The sequence below is a fragment of the Carcharhinus amblyrhynchos genome, chromosome 12 (assembly GCF_965287045.1).
Source record: "Carcharhinus amblyrhynchos chromosome 12, sCarAmb.v2.hapA, whole genome shotgun sequence".
Lineage (NCBI taxonomy): Eukaryota > Metazoa > Chordata > Chondrichthyes > Carcharhiniformes > Carcharhinidae > Carcharhinus > Carcharhinus amblyrhynchos.
Window position 1 is genome coordinate 35,240,407 of NC_137335.1, and position 16,762 is coordinate 35,257,168.

The window sequence follows — 16,762 nt, forward strand, 5'->3', positions numbered from 1 at the left end:
GCTGTTGAAAGATGATTTTCAATTTTTACAATGTGTGGAAGAAGAGCCATGCATTAGATATACATTCCACATTTATAACTAAATGTCTTAATACTGAACTCCATTTTAACGCTAAATGTGTGGTGTTTATATGTAAACATTCATTAATAACTTCAACAGCGTTCATTGTAATATTATAAGTACATTCAATTTCCATTTAAGGCGGCAGTTTAATCCACGTTGCACTAATTGTTAAAGGGTGTATAATACGTAGAGGTTTAAAACACTATTTGAATAAAATCATGGTTAAACCACTCTGGATATTCCTTCATACCTGACATTATCAAAACTCCGGTAAACCTACACTGCTGAATTGTCAAAATGCACGAATACTTTTTTTTACATGTATATGGTTAGAATTATACGAAATTAGAGCTAAAAACGGAGTTCATTATGATAAAGGATTAATTTTGCTTGGAGTTCGCGTTACAATATTGCGCGTCATGAGTTCGAAAAGAATAAATCAGAATTAGCAAATTTTGTGCCATCGTATATTGACTATTAAGTTATGACACTCACCAAGAAATCCAATAAGTAATTCAGAATAAACTTCTTTACCCAGTGTTAAGAATACGGAACTCGCTACCACAAGTAGTGATTGAAGAAAAGTACCAAGAGGAAACTGGGCAAAGAAATGAGGGAGAAGGGATTAGAGGCTTCGAGTGATAGATGTAAAGGAGAAACGATGAGAGGAGGCTGCAGTGAAACATCACGCTGCATGGACCAAGAGGCCGAATAGCTTGTTTCTGTGCCTTATCTACTATGTAAACTATATCTTATATGAATGATTTGCATGGTTAATTGTCTTTATTTAAAATTTGAGTGTTTCAGTACAGTATGTGCTTACTTTCAAATATTTTGGTAAAAGACATGGTACCCCGTTGCTCCGGAGAGGCTCTTTGTCTATTCATTTTCCACTGGGTAGGGTATAGATTCCAAAAGCTGTTAAAGCCGTAAGAGACTGTGTGGGGCCCAACAGACGTCAGCAAGACGTAAATGGCACATCTGCAGGAAATCCCTTGTATAGCTTCTCTCACAACACAATACACAGCCAGAGTTCGCCTTTCTTCTGCCATTAAAATGAATCACAAAGCAGTTTATTGCTTTATGTAGGCACACGCGATGCATCAGTAACGGGCCCGTGTTAATAATGTCCTGATGGCAAATATCTTTTATCAAGATCAAAGGATAGTATAGCTGCACGTTATCCCTTGGGATTTTTTTTGAAGTTGATGCAAAAATCTGGGATCGAAAACGGATACCAATGTTGGATTAAAAGATATGCTTAAGATCCAACTTTTAGCGGGGGGGAAACGAATTTACTGTACTGGAATCAACGCCATTATTTTTGCATCTCTTGGGTCTGTACATCAAATAAAATTACGAGAGTCCATATATTTAAAAATAAAGGTGTTGAACTTCGTAATATTATAATGGGCTTCGTAACAGTTAGATGGGATCATTAACATTAAAATGCAACGAAACTCAAAATCGCGTATTGCGTGTTTATATGAAGGCAAGCTTGCTGCTTGCCACAGCAGAGTGTGAGGGTTTAATCAACACTGACTGATAGAGCTTGGGAATACAGCTCTGTGCTAACACAGACTGTGTACATTGATGATTCATAGTCTTTCCCTGGACACACCTGCTTTCTTTTTCCTCACCTATAATGAAGTGAGCAGCTTAGGAAGATCGCTCCTTATTCCCTGAGCACCATGTGTTTGCCGCATTGTGTCCTGTGCACGATCTGATCACACTGCAGCACATTTCAGAACAAAACGTGCTTTGTAAAAGACCGAAATATGCCTCTTTAAAGCCAGGCGTATATCAAACGAACACCTCTTTCTGAGCCATTTGTTTATACATTGGCCACATGACTAGAACAAAGATAATTACAAATAAAAGCCTCTCTCTGCTTCGTTTGGCGCCTTTGCGGGTTTTCGAAATGTTAGTGATTTATTGCCATGAGAAGCGGGCGGTGAGATTTCCTCCTTCCGGATGGATGTGGAGATTTAACCCGCCTTCAGGACCTTTGTGAGAACATTCAGAGGAAGGGAAGGCACGGGCTGTGAGCGGCTTTGCGCTGTGGATGATGAGGACGGAGAGGGAGTCCGGGGGGGGGGGGGAGGGGGGGTGCAGGCTAGCAGAGAGGGCTTTGTGCCCAGAGACTGAGTGAAGCCGCCCCTCCCCTAGGACGGCCTCTCATTCAGCAACAGACCCGCCCTTCCAGCACCTTCCTCCTCCCCTCGGCAGCACCAGCACTCCGCTCTTCCCCACTCCAGGAGCCGCCAGTCTGGATCAGGCTCCAGCATCAAGCGCCTCCTCGGGATTAAAAGCAGCGGCGGCGAGCGGAGCCGGAGCCAGGCCGGCCCGGACATGCAGGAGGCGGAGGAGAGCTCCCCGGGCTGCCTGCGGAGATTCGCCAACTGCCTCCTCCACCACGGTACGTCTCCCCCGCCTCTTTACATCAATGTCTGACAATCTCATTTGGGGAGTGCCTCCCCATTAACCCCCGACAAAGGGGAGGGGGGGGGGGCTTCTTGAAGAGGAGGAGGGCTGTGGGGGAGGGGTATCAAGTATGGGGTGTTCAGGGGAGGGGGGCATGGGGGGTGTGCAGGGCAGTGCAGTCAGCATCAAGATGAGAGTGTTAGCAGCACAGATTTATTTTCAGATATTAATCCAATGTATGGGAGTGTGCAGGGGAGGGGAGGGGGCACGGGGGGGTGTGCAGGGGAGGGGAGGGGAGGGGGCACGGGGGGGTGTGCAGGGGAGGGGAGGGGAGGGGGCACGGGGGGGTGTGCAGGGGAGGGGAGGGGGGGCACGGGGGGGTGTGCAGGGGAGGGGAGGGGGGCACGGGGGGGGTGTGCAGGGGAGGGGGGCACGGGGGGGGTGTGCAGGGGAGGGGGGCACGGGGGGGGTGTGCAGGGGAGGGGGGCACGGGGGGGGTGTGCAGGGGAGGGGGGCACGGAGGGTGTGCAGGGGAGGGGGGGTGTGCAGGGGGGGTGTGCAGGGGAGGGGAGGGGAGGGGGGGTGTGCAGGGGAGGGGAGGGGAGGGGGGGTGTGCAGGGGAGGGGAGGGGGGCACGGGGGGGTGTGCAGGGGAGGGGAGGGCGGCACGGGGGGGTGTGCAGGGGAGGGGGCACGGGGGGGTGTGCAGGGGAGGGGAGGGGGGCACGGGGGGGTGTGCAGGGGAGGGGAGGGCGGCACGGGGGGGTGTGCAGGGGAGGGGGCACGGGGGGGTGTGCAGGGGAGGGGAGGGGGCACGGGGGGTGTGTGCAGGGGAGGTGGCACGGGGGGGTGTGCAGGGGAGGTGGCACGGGGGGGTGTGCAGGGGAGGGGGGCACGGGGGGGTGTGCAGGGGAGGTGGCACGGGGGGGTGTGCAGGGGAGGTGGCACGGGGGGGTGTGCAGGGGAGGTGGCACGGGGGGGTGTGCAGGGGAGGTGGCACGGGGGGGTGTGCAGGGGAGGGGGCACGGGGGGGTGTGTGCAGGGGAGGGGAGGTGTGCAGGGGAGGGGGGCACGGGGGGGTGTGTGCAGGGGAGGGGAGGGGAGGTGTACAGGGGAGGGGGGCACGGGGGGGTGTGCGAGGGGGTGCAGAGCGGAGGGGGCACGGGGATGTGGGTGGAGGGGGCGCGTGGGTGGAGATGGCATGGGGGGGCTGAGCAGGAGTTGGGGGCACGGGGGAGGGTGTGCAGGGGAGGGGGCACGGGTGGGATGCAGAGAGGAGGGAGGCATCGGAGTGTGTGCAGGGGATGGAGGCATGGCAAGGTGTTTGCAGGGGAGGGGGCACAGGGGTGCAGAGCGGAGCGGGCACGCGGGGGCGCACGGGTGGAGGGGGTACGGAGGGTGTGCAGGTGGCGGGGGCCCCCGGGGGGGGAGGGTGTGTGCAGGTGGCGGGGGGCATGGGGGGGGGTGTAGGGGAGAGGACATGGGGATTTTGGACGGGAAGGGGTACGGGGGAGGGGGTCTTGGGAGGTGGCGGGGGGCACGGGGGGTGTGCGCGTGGATTTGGGAGGGGAGGGGCCCGGGGGGGAGGGGATCACGGAGGTTGTGCAGGAAGGGTGTCTTGGGGGGGCTTGGAGGGGTGTGCAGGTGGCGGGGGCCACGGCGGGGGGGGTGGGAATGTGCAGGGGCGGGGATCACGTGGGCTGGGAGGGGATGGCTGGGGGGCACGGGGGAGGTGTGCAGGGGCGGGGATCACGTGGGCTGGGAGGGGATGGTTGGGGGGCACGGGGGAGGTGTGCAGGGGCGGGGATCACGTGGGCTGGGAGGGGATGGTTGGGGGGCACGGGGGAGGTGTGCAGGGGCGGGGATCACGTGGGCTGGGAGGGGATGGTTGGGGGGCACGGGGGAGGTGTGCAGGGGCGGGGATCACGGGGGGATGGGGAAGGGGCACGGGGGTGGCGGGGGGGAGGAGGGGGGTGCGGGGTGGTGTGGAGGGTTTTTGGTGTGGCGATGATGTAGGGGGAGGGGGTGTATGCAGTGGGTATGGGGGTTATAGGGGGTTTAGGGTGGGAGTGTAGGGGAAGGGACATGGGTGGGCATGGGAGAGAGGGATGGAGTGTGGAGAAGGTATAATAGAGAAGAGGTAGGGAATAGGAGGGGAGGAGGGGATGAGTATGGAGGGGTTTGGAAGGGAAAGGGGATATGGGGAGGGAGCCGTGAGCGGCGAGGGAGAGGGGAGAAAGGAGGGGTATCGAGGGGGCGGGGGTATTAGGGATGGGGGGTACTGGGGATGGGGGTATTGGGGAGGGAAGGTGGGGGTCTCGGGAGATATTGGGGGGAATGTGGGGAGGGGTATCGGGGAGAGTCTGGGGGGGTCGGATTGGGTGACCGGGAAGGGGTATTGGGGGGGGGGGGGAGTTTACTGGCTGCTGATGTGGGCTTTGTGATGGGGGAGCCGCCTCATTGCGGTGATGAGGTGCCGGGGCTGCCGCACTGTTTTCCGCCTCTGTGTCCGGGCCGGTCGCTCTCGGAATTTGCTCCCGTGTTTTGAGGACCCGGGTCGGTGACCGCTCCTCACAGATGATTCACTCGACGCTGCTTTCGTATCCGAACTCACAGCGCAGCAAACCCGCGGTCAGAGGGGGGACACACGGCTCGAGGGCGCGGCGTGGTGTTGGTAAATAACTTACATCAATCTCCATTAAATAATAACAGCTTTACTTTGGGAGCGCGGAACAATGTAGAGTAGGAACTGGAGAACGATCGGGATGGATGCTGCCAGTTTCCAACCTTACACCTCTTGGCCTGTTACACCTTTTGGCCTGGCCGATCAGGAGGGAAATAATAACCGTATAACCAGTCAAATAATAACCATATAACCAGTCAAACAAAAAACCTCAGGCAATGGAGTGTTTCTCTTTTGGCGCCTTCATACAGAAGCAGCACGTGGATCTGCTGAGGACTGGATACATTTACCGAGTTTGATACTTGTGAACTAATAATTTTTCAAAGAGAAAGTTTAAATGTGGAAGTGTCTTTTTTTTGTATTCCAATTCAATCCGGTCAAGTCCAATTCAGAGTCTCAACTAGTTGAGACATTCCCGATCCAAGCCGACAAGACAGTGCTCTCACCTCTTGTCTTGGGCTTGACCTACATGATCCAAGTTGATTAGACTCGGCAAAGCTCCCTTCCAAAGCTTGATCTCATTTGCATCATAGCCAAAAGGCCGAGATGTTGCTTTTAAAAATTGCTTCAAATTCAAATTGCTTCTCTGCCCGTTGAAGTGGTGGAGGCTGCCTCGCTAAATATTTTTAAGAAGCGGGTTGATGGGTTTTTGATAAGAGAGGGGATTAAGGGTTATGGGGAGAGGGCGGGAAAGTGGAACTGAGCCACGACAGATCAGCCATGATCTTATTGAATGGCGGGGCAGGCTCGAAGGGCCAGATGGCCTACTCCTGCTCCTATTTCTTATGTTCTTATGAAGCTAAAATGTAACCTAATGACTTCAACCAAGCACAGCATGTCAATACTTGATCTGAAATGTTGACATTTAATGAGAGGCACAGAAAAGGTGGTTAGTTAATAGCTTTTCCCAAAAGTAGGGGAACCTAAAACTGGAGGGCATAGGTTTAAGATGAGAGGGGAGAGATGCGAAAGGGCCCAGTGGGTCAATTTTTCATTCAGAGGATGGTGAGTGTCTGGAACAGCTGCCAGAGACAATAGTAGAGGCGAGTACAATTTTATCTTTTAAAAAGCATTTAGACAGTTACATGGATAAGATGGATATAGACAGATATGGGCCAAATGCAGGCAATTGGGACTACCTTACTGGTTAAAAAAATGGGCAGAATGGACAAGTTGGGCCTAACAGCCTGTTTCTATGCTTTAAACCTCTGACCATTTAATATTAAGACCTGAGTTTCTAAAGTAGTCTTTTTCAATTTGACACTAGTCTTCACAGTTGCCTGTTTTTGTCGATGTCCCTTTCAAAAAGTCTATAGTCTAGAAACTTTGCTTTTTTACATATTATCAATATGCTTATTATCTGTTTATACTTGCAATAATTTGCTTTCGCAAAAAAAAGCAAAATATAGTGCTTGGTCATTAATAATTAGGCCAACATATTTTTAAAGGGTAAAAATTATTTGGAGTTGCATTTCTTTGCGCTTCTTGCATTTTGACAACAAAATGGTGGAAAAAGTATGCTAACCAGGGAGTTATATTTCAAGATTCTATGTATTTCAGTCTAGTATTTTGTCAAGGCTATTGAGCAAGGCTATTGAACATGGGAATTTCTCTAAAGTTGAAAGCATTAGTTCTTTGCCAGGATAGAATTTCAGATTTCTTTCCCATTTGTTGCAGTATAAATAGACAAAGAACTCCACAAACTGGATGGATTACCAATGAAGATGATCCACCCTTCCAGAGCAAGATAAACATGGAGGTCCATGATTGCTAATGTCCCCTTAAGGCATGACTTGCATTCACTCCAGTTTGATGGATTCTGAAATCGCTGATATATCCAGTATGCAATTTGCAGACCCTGCCACACAGGGCAGGTGGTGCTTAGAAGATTGAGTGGATGAGTTGTTGGGAGGTTTGTGTGCACTCTCTGATGTCTGATTTGGTCTCTGTGTGTTACAATGAAATCTCTGTGTTTGGTTGTTTTCCTGAATGTATGTTCCCCATCTTGGTGAGTCACAGTCAGGATCTCTCATGAGTCAATAGAAAGTTGGATCTCTTTAGAGTTACCCTCCAAAGCTTTCGTGAAGTGTTTCTGTTTCCTCCTGGGAGTCTCATGCCACAGTTGAATTCAGCAGTTGCTTTGGGAATCTGATATCATACGTACGAATGACATATCCTGCCCAGTAGAGCTGGTTTTGAGTGATTGGTGCCTTAATGCTGGTTATGTTTGCTTGGAAGAGGACACTGCTGTTAAACTGCCTTTCTTGCCACCAAATTTGGGGGATCTTTCAACAATACTGCTAGCAGCACTTCTCCAGTGTTTTGAGGTGCCTGCTGTAGGTTATCCCAAGTCTCTGAAGCATATAGGAGCAAAAGAATCACAGTTCCTAAGTAAACCATTTGTTTGGTCTTTGGTTTGAGATCTTAGACATTAAATACGTGCGTCAGATGCTGAAATCTGAACTGGCACATTGGCTGAATATGTTCTATCTCTTTGTCAACTCCTAAGTTGAAGCTCCTAAGGTATAGAAATAAGCTGGTTCACATTTTCCAGGATCTCGCCATTAATCTTAATCAGTGTGATTAGGTGTTGTGCTGTAGGGTCTGGTTGAAAGACAACCTTTGCTTTTTCGGATGTTGAGTGAAAGGTCCATATTGTGTATTCATGTTATTTCTAGTAGTTCCTCACTAGCAGCTTTGCAGTGGAGCAGGGGCACTTTAAGAGACCAATCACATGATATCACTGATGATGTAATTGGCTGTTAGTGTGTGTGGGCAAACTGACAGTCTGCCTTACCAGCAGATCGTTTTAACATCCTTTCAATAAACTTCTTCGGTTGTTTAAACCTTCGAGGCCTGCAGCCTATCTTTTAAAATGACCACTTAGAAAACTGGAGACAAGATGGTCGGACCACACTTGCAGCCACTCCAAAAGGAGAAAAATGGAAAATGTCTCTCAGTATTGAAGATGCCTGAACAAAGAATAAATAATTGAAATCATCGCTACGTGAAAGCTGGCGATGGAGAGGTGCCAGATAAGGTCACAGCCACCAGAGGAACCGAAAAATAATCGGAAAATTCTGGAGAAGGCAACTTTGGAAACAAGCTTGCCATGTACTGTGCCCAGAAAGATCAATAACAGTACCAGGAACACCATGCATAGCGAGTACACCGACAAATTTAGAGTTGGGGTTGTTGTGAAATACAAAGGAAACAGGCTGAGCTCGGATTTGCCTTGTTTTGGGGAGAAAAGAAGCAAGGTATTGCAAAAAATCCGTGACACATTGTGCCACATAGGTCCATTCCATATAAAAATTGGTGAAAGGTTTTGGTTCCGTGGGAATGAGAATACAAAGTAATGGAGCTCATATACAGAGAAATTCAACTGTTTTATCCAAGCGAACAAGATAGTGGCAGATACAGTCCAACTTTCCTGAGCAAAGTTAGTGGGGGGGATCATTTAACCTCCTGAGAAATCTAGTGTAGCTGGAAAAGCCAGGCACAAAATCTACAATGAAATAGTGGAAATATTTCAGGGCCACTATTCACCTAAACCTTTAGTCATTGCTGAAAGGTTTAATTTCTATAAAAGTAACCAGCAAGAAGCTGAATTGATCACATAGTTTGTAGCTACCTTGAAGAGGAGACTAACTGAACACTGAATTTGGGGATGTCTTGAACAAAATCGTTAGAGATAAGATTAGTCTGTGGCTTAAGGAATGAGGCTATTCAAAAGTGGTTGTTAATAGAAAGCAACCTAATGCTAAAGAAAGCTTTGGAAGTTGCTGTATCCATAAAATTAGCAGTCAAAGAATCTCAACTGTTGAGTTTGAGTGTAAGAATTCATAAGATGTTGGCTGAAAACCAAACACGGACGCATTTGCCTTTGGTGTGCAAAAACTGGGTACTTAGCAGATTTTTTGTGCAAAGATATCATGTCTTGGATTTGTGGCAGAAAGGGCCACATTGAACACACTTGTTAGAACAAGAAACAAGTTTCAGGCCCAAAATTATAAAAAGCAAAAGCCAAATGCATCGATTAGAAAGCTGAATAAGTCAAAAAGTGTTAACGTGGTGTAAAGAAGGATTTGAATTACAATCCAAAGAGTGTGAAACTGTTGACCATGAAAAGCTTCAACATATTGCCTTGAAAGTCTTGAAGATGGTGTTAAAAACCTATACTGGAGGAATGGTTCTGTTGAGGGGCCATGTTAATGTTACCGTGCAGTTGAATGAACACTCTGCAGACTTGTCCTTACACCTTTTTGTTAAAAGAAACTATCTAGCACTAATAGGAAGAACCTGGCTGGAAGAGATCAGATTAAATCAGCTGAGGTAAATTTCATGACAGATTCCACAGTGGGTCTACTGAAGATCTTGAAGAGACATACTTCATCTTATGAATTCTTATATCTTCAATAGTGAGCTGGGAAACATGAAGGATATCACCACTTGGTTAAAGATTTATGACAGGCAAGATGCTTAAAGACTCAGTCAGTGCTGATAGAGGCAGAATTAGAGTGGCTGGTCAAAACAGGAGTCCTCAAACCCATTGATGTGATTGATTGAGCTACGCCAATTGTACTCATGATGAAGAAAGATGGATCGGTACACATTTGTGGTGATTTTCAAGTCGCTATCAATCTGATATCGTGTGCAGAATGGTACCCTCTGCCTCTGATGATTTATTCACTGGGTTGGCTGGAAGCCAACACTTCAGTAAAATTGACCTCAGTTAAGCATATGTTAACATGAACGTGGATTCAGATTCACAATAATTGACGATTGTGGCACACAAAGGGATATTTTCATATAAAAGACTACCATTTGGTACCTTATGTTCCAGCATGTGAGCAAACAAATTTTAAGCAGATTAGAAGAAGTTCAGTGTTTCTCAGATGATATCTCAGTGATTAGAAATAATGAGGAAGAACATCTCTGCAATATGTATGCCACACTCCAGGGATTAGAAGATTGTGAATTTGGAGTCTGAGAAGACAAATGTGATTTTTTTTCAATCTTGATTGAATATCTATGCCATAGATGCAAAGGAACTGCATAAGTTGCCTTTGAAAGTCAAAGCCATTAATGAGGCACCTGCACCTTAAAATGTCAATCAACTTCAATCTTTCTTGTGCTTACTAAATTATTACTGAAGATTTGTCTAATGTGGCTACTATTCGTAAACACTTACACAACTTACTGTGTCAAAATAGAAAATGTAAGTGGATGGATCAGTGTGAGAAAGTCTTCGTACAAGATAGAGGCACTCCTAAAGTCAAAAGTCCTGATATACTTTGTTCCAAATTTATCTTTACAACTGGCATGTAATACATCACCTTATTAGTTTCTTACATTATGCCCACAGATGAAGAGAAGCTGCTTGCTTTTGTATCAAGGTCCTTGAATAAAGCAGAAATCAATTATGTACGGATAGCAAAAGAAGCCACAGGAATCATTTATGGAATAAAGCAGTTTTATTAATTCACATTTGGGAGGAAATTTACTTTATCGACAAACCATTGTCTTGTGACAGTGATATTTGGGTCTAATACCAGGATTCCATCACTGGCAGCTGTGACGTTAGTGTACTTTTTAAGAAAGTTTTTTAAATCATGATCTCTGCAGCTCTCACAGCTTCAGTGTTTTCTTAGCTGACAGCCTCAGCTGATCTCATTTATTACTGGCTTGACAGGATATGCCCTTTCATTGCTTCTTCAATAGCTTAAATGGGAGTTGTTCATGTATACTCTGGGATTGATTTTTTTGGCTCTGATTGTTAGGAGTAAAGTTACAGGTTCGGGTCTTTTTTTTCCTTCCTAGGGAATTCAAGGTTTCATTTTCTATTTTTGGCTAGCAGCAATGTTAGCAAGGGAATGGACGTCATATTGAAAGTGATGTGTCTCTCCCTGGTTTTGGGAAATTCTGCTGTTCAATTGAAGGCCTTCCTGGAGCAGAAAATCTGCAGTTGGTGGCTTGCCTGGTCCCTGGTTTGGGAAACTGTTCTGACTTTAAACTGTTCTGAGTCTATCCAGAGAACTGCAGACAAAGATCTCAAGTCCAGTATCATGTGAACATTAGGCTTTGCTGTGTTAAACCTGTGAAAAGGATCTTTTGTCTGTGGAAGGTTTTGCTTTTGATTGGAACACGTTAGATATATTTGTTAAGATCTGTACATTATAGTGGTCATTTTGGTTTCTTGTTTGTAATTGATTCTAAAGGTGTTAACTGTATTTTTAAATTTTGTTTGACATTATACCTGAAGTGAAACATCTCATGCTTATCCTAGCCAAATTCAAGATGAAAAACAAAGGGCTCCATACAACACTTTGGAGTTCCTGACCTGAACCATAACACAGTGTAAAGGTGGGCACTTGAGTTAAAGCCATATTTCATCCAAAGATTCAAACAACCTCAGTAGCTTCTGGGGACAGTACATTTATTAAGGAAAAATGTACTTACCAATTACAAAGGCACTATGGCACCATAAGAATGAAGGAGATAGCCAGAAGCTATTTTGGTGTCCAGGGCTTGATGTTGAAATTGAGGAGAAGACAGTGATATGTTTGCCTTGTGAAAAAGTACAGAACCTGCTGCCATTAACTCCATTGCACACACAGGAATGGCCTGAAGAGGTCCGGCAAAGAGTACATGTAGATTATGCGAGGACGATTCAAAAGACATATGTTTCTTATTCTGGTCAACATACACTCAAAATAGCCAGAAGTTTTCATTATGGAGATAATGTCCTCTCAGAGAACAATTGAAAGACTGGGTGAAATTTTCAGCAGAATCTGGTAACCCTGAACAACTCGAGCAATTCATTTAGCAAGAATCACAAACTATTTAAAAGAGGATGGGATTCAGCACATCTGATCTGTTCCTTATCATCCTGCCACAACTTAAACATTTGTTGAAGGTAACTAGAGAGTAAGGTTCAGTGTCTAAACAATTGAGCCAATTCCTGCTGACGTACAGATATATTACACACTCAACAGCCCAGTTTTCTTTGGTGTTACTCATGGTTAAACATCAAGTATGCACAGCATTTGATTTGTTTAAATCACCCAAAACAAGATAAATTGTGGAGGAAAAGAATAGCAAGATCAGGTTATATGATGAGAGAACAAGGCAAAATGTTGTGGTTTTCATCAGGATCAAGAAATTCAAGTAAGGAACTACACCAGAAGTGAAAAGTGTATGCCTGCTATCATCTAACCATAGATGGGAGTGGTCTCCGACACCATACAAACACAAGATGTGGATCAACTTTTGGCAACAAGAACCAATCTACCAGAGACAGAGTCCACATCAAGCTGAAACAAGATCTGGACCTTCTTGAGAACATGAGACACTACCCGTACCAATTGGAGAAGACAGTACCTCATTTGAAAACACTTCAACACCAAGTTAACCTCAAAACACTATGTTGACTCCAATTAAGGTAATAACAGACGACATGCAAACCAAGCCAAAGATGGGTTTCAGTGTACACTAAAAAGCAGATAGCAGAGGTTTGTCAACAATTGCAGAGAGTGATGGCCTCTGGAACCCCCTACCTATTGACTTATTTATTAATTGTTCATGTTTCCAACTTTGATAACATTGTACTGTTATTGATGTCAGGGAACTTTGATTTAAACGGAGAGGGCTTGGGCCCTGGCTTGGGTCACTGTCTGTGTGGAGTCTACACATTCTCCCAGTGTCTGCGTGGTTTGCTCTGGTTTCCCCCCACAATCCAAAAGATGGGCTGGTTAAATGTATTGACTGTGCTAAATTCCCCCTCAGTGTATCCGAACAGGTGCTGGAGTGTGGCGACTAGAAAATTTTCACAATAACTTCATTGCAGTGTTAATGCAAGCCTACTTGTGATGAATAAATAAACTTGGAATAGGGGCATTGTAAGCGACTGATCACGTGACAACACTAGTGCTGTCATTGGCCGTGCAGCCTCTCTTAGCAACCTGTAGTGTTGATATCCTTTCAATAAATTAGCTGCAATTTTCATACTATTCAACTTTATGTCAATCTTCTTTGTCTAGAGATTTCAAGTAGCTATTAAGCTGAACCATGCCACACACTGTTTAGAGGTGCAGTCACTGTCCAGTATTACAATATTGAATGAGTCAGCAATCAAAATGAACTCAGGCTTCCATTAAATAATGCAATTCCTTCAAGTTGATCATCCTCATTGTTGTCAAGCTCAGACTTTTCTGTACCAGATATTAGTTAAAAGACTTGATTTTTGCACTTTGTAAAATTTGCTGCATAATGATATTTAAAATTACAACAAAAACATCCATTAGTCAATCGCCATATATTTCCTAGGGTTCATATGCCTATAGTTGCCATCCCAGCCCTACTTTCTGGCTTGATTCACAAATCAGCTAAAGGTATAACTCCCCTCAGACTTCACCTTTACCTGTACATATGTATAGATTTGTGGTGATCTACTTAGCTGAGAATAGAGCAGTGTGAATTCAATGATTTCCAAGTTTGTAATTTGGTTAGTATATCATTGTGAGAATGTTAATCTAAGCTCCAGTGGAGTGGCAGCAATTTTAGAGCTTGTGAGACTGCTGGTTGAAGAGATAGTGATTTAAAGCACTAAGTGTTATATTGTAATTTGGGTGAAATAGCAATAAAATCTGAATATCCACTTAGCAACAGTAATATCAAGTAACTGGACTAACCTGGAATGTTTTCCTTGATGCTGTTACATGTAAAAATAATGGAACAAACAGAACACAAATCAATATGTGTAGAGAAGCAAAATAAATAATTTGGATCAACTTATATTTTCAGAAAAAAGCTCTATTATTATTGTAAAGTAGGAGTTGAATTTTTGACTGATTTGGTCCCTGTTAACCCTGTATGTACTTGGTTAAGTTTTTGCGCATAACTGTTTTAAATAAGGTTTGCAATGTTTGTTGTGTGTACTGTTAGTTTTTGAGAAATAGGGAGTTGCTTTGCTGATTAGAATTTGTGACTAAAGCAGTTGTTAAATATAGATTATTGTGTTTTTTTGCTGTTGCTACAATAGAACATACACATTGTTTTCCAGATGCATTTTATGAATAAACTTTGCAGAAAATGACATTTGAGAGTGCAGAAATTAAATCATAATTCAAATTCAGGATTTTTGCAGACATTTTAGGTTATATTTGTATTACCTTTTGTTGTTTCAATGCCAAATTGTTTTGGTGTAATTGTGCATATTGTGGAGATGGAGTCTCATTTTTCTTTCCTTTTCTGGATATAAACACTGGCTGTATTACCAAAATCTAGTGCTAGTGCAAAGTCAAGTTCTATGCATTAATACTAAAGTCATAGTGTAGATGCACACTTACTGGTTTGAGTGATTCTGCCCAACTGAAAAACGAGATTCTCATCATTTCAGTCTAATAGCAAATCTCTGGACACTTGCCTAGCAATTGGCTTGCCCAGTAGTTACATTCTATATAAAGTTTAATAAGGAAAAACCTTTCCACTTCTAAAAGTTTGACTAATGGTAGGAAATACCATCTGCCTTTTTAGTATTCTGACTAAATACTGATACTGGGGACTGAAGCCTAGATAGTGAATGTTGACAGTCAATTTACTTTAGAGATATCACAACTGCCCATCCTGTCTTTCTTTAACTATACAAGAGCATTTTTCTGCAGTGGTTCCCTCTGCATTAATAATAATCAGTCAAGTGATGCAAAAGCAACTTATTTTACTTCTGTATTTGAAAACAGAAGATTAAACAAATCTAAGAATCACTATTTCCTCCCAGGATGACATCATTTGGAAACTGCCCTTGTCTTTTAAGATTTGTTAACATGTTGGAGCCCCTTTTAAATGCTAAATATCAAAATCATTGCTGTATGAATTAGTGGCGTGTATGTATTAATACAGATAACATTTTCACTTATCTCCCTTGAAAGGTGTCAAACTGACTGGGCCACTTTTAGCGATGGGCTGTGTAAAACTAAAGAAGACTGGGGTACCGTGCGAAGGGTGCAAGTGCTGCAGCTCCAGCAGTCCTGTGCACGCACCCTTTTATCAAGCCACGTGACAAGCCCCAGTCATTTGGATTAAATCCCCTTTAGCCAGATTGATCAAGTTTACGTGTTGCTCTGTATTCCCAAGAATCTCCACTTAAGAAATCTCCAGTTTGCTATTCAAGACCAATCTTTGCTGATTCCAATGTGATCACCTAGCACCAGTTGCATTTAAAAATAAACTTTATGTGATAAATGGAGCAATAAGTGAAATACATAATTGTTCATATTCATTCTTTCTTTCTTTCTTCCTTCAAAAGATTAATGAGATCATTCTAAATCAGATTAAAATATGTTTATTCCTTTCACATTTGTTGACTGGTTGACTGCTTTGGTTTCCTCAGCTCCCTCATTTATGGAACTCAAGTTGCGTTTTGCCTCCTGATAGCATTCACCACTCATTTGGAGCACCAAGACTAGTCTACCTCCAAGGATGTCTTCTCTAGTTCTACAGAGTCCATCACTAAAAGTGGCCCAGTCTGTTTGACATCTTTCAGAGGAGATAAGTGAAAAGATTATCTGTATTAATAAATACATGCTGCCAATTCACACACCAGTGATTTTGATATTTAATACACTGGGGCCCCTTTTAAATGCTAACAAATCTTAAAAGACAAGGGCAGTTTCCAAATGGTGTCATCCTGGGAGAAAATAGTGATTCTTAGGTTTGTTTAATCTTCTGTTTTTAAATATAGAAATGACATAAGTTACTTTTGCATCATTTGATCTGATTATTAATGCAGTGGTAATTGAGTATCTGCTGACGTCTCCTGTATTTTTTCAGCATGGTCAGATGCAATCCATCCAAATCAGAAGTTTTAGGCACTTAGATAAGTTTTGAGTTTGAATATTTTCTTGATTATTTGACAGATTAATTCCTTCCCGCTGATATATCTCTCCCTTCTTCAGGCTCTGAATTATCTTTCACTGACTCATTCTGCCCTGACTGTTCCACAGCACAATTCACTTCCACCTTTCTGAGCTCAGAGTTGTGCTGCAGAAGTCCACTTCCATTTCTGTCTATGTCAGTCTTTCCCTCTCTGGCCCAAAGTCCAGTGAAATCAGACAGAGTGGGGTATCTTGCCTGATGGACACAAAATGGTTATTTTGCGGTCCTTCATCTGCTCCTGGGAAATTACGATGACCCCATTTTGAATTGAATTGTTCAGTTTCATTCACTCTGCGTTCCAATTGGAAGTCGCTTCTTCCTCACAGGTTCTGGTCTAGGAATGAAAATCCTTACACTTTCACCATCTTGGTATATGTACAGGGAGCCTGTTGTAAAGCGTAGGTCTGCAGAACCCGGATGTAAACATAGGGATGTTACACACTCAAATTGTCTCACTGAGAGAGCCTATCTATCTTGTCTTTGTGTAGGATATATTGGCCCTTATTGCATCTAATCATTCTTAGATTTCTGGGTACTTTGATGAATGTTAGTGCCATTTCCTGCTTTTGTCTTGAACTGCTTAGTTGGAGAATATCCCAAGTGTGTCTCAAGATGTTTATAGTACAAAGATATGCAGAGGCAGATAAAAGATTGGGAA

At 44.4% G+C, this 16,762-nt stretch overlaps 1 protein-coding gene across 5 annotated transcripts in view; it reads left to right on the forward strand.

Annotated features, from left to right (window-relative positions):
* Positions 1 to 16,762, forward strand: part of pde10a (phosphodiesterase 10A) — a 455,060-nt gene that overhangs the window by 224,909 nt on the left and 213,389 nt on the right. Inside the window, exon 1 of one of the 5 annotated variants that reach the window (XM_080200355.1) lies at positions 2,307 to 2,482. The exons of the other annotated variants lie outside the window; for them this stretch is intronic. Coding sequence (XP_080056481.1) covers positions 2,416 to 2,482 — 67 coding nt within the window. The 5' untranslated portion in view covers positions 2,307 to 2,415. Of the gene's footprint in view, positions 1 to 2,306; positions 2,483 to 16,762 lie in introns of those variants that run through there. 5 annotated transcript variants of the gene reach the window in all.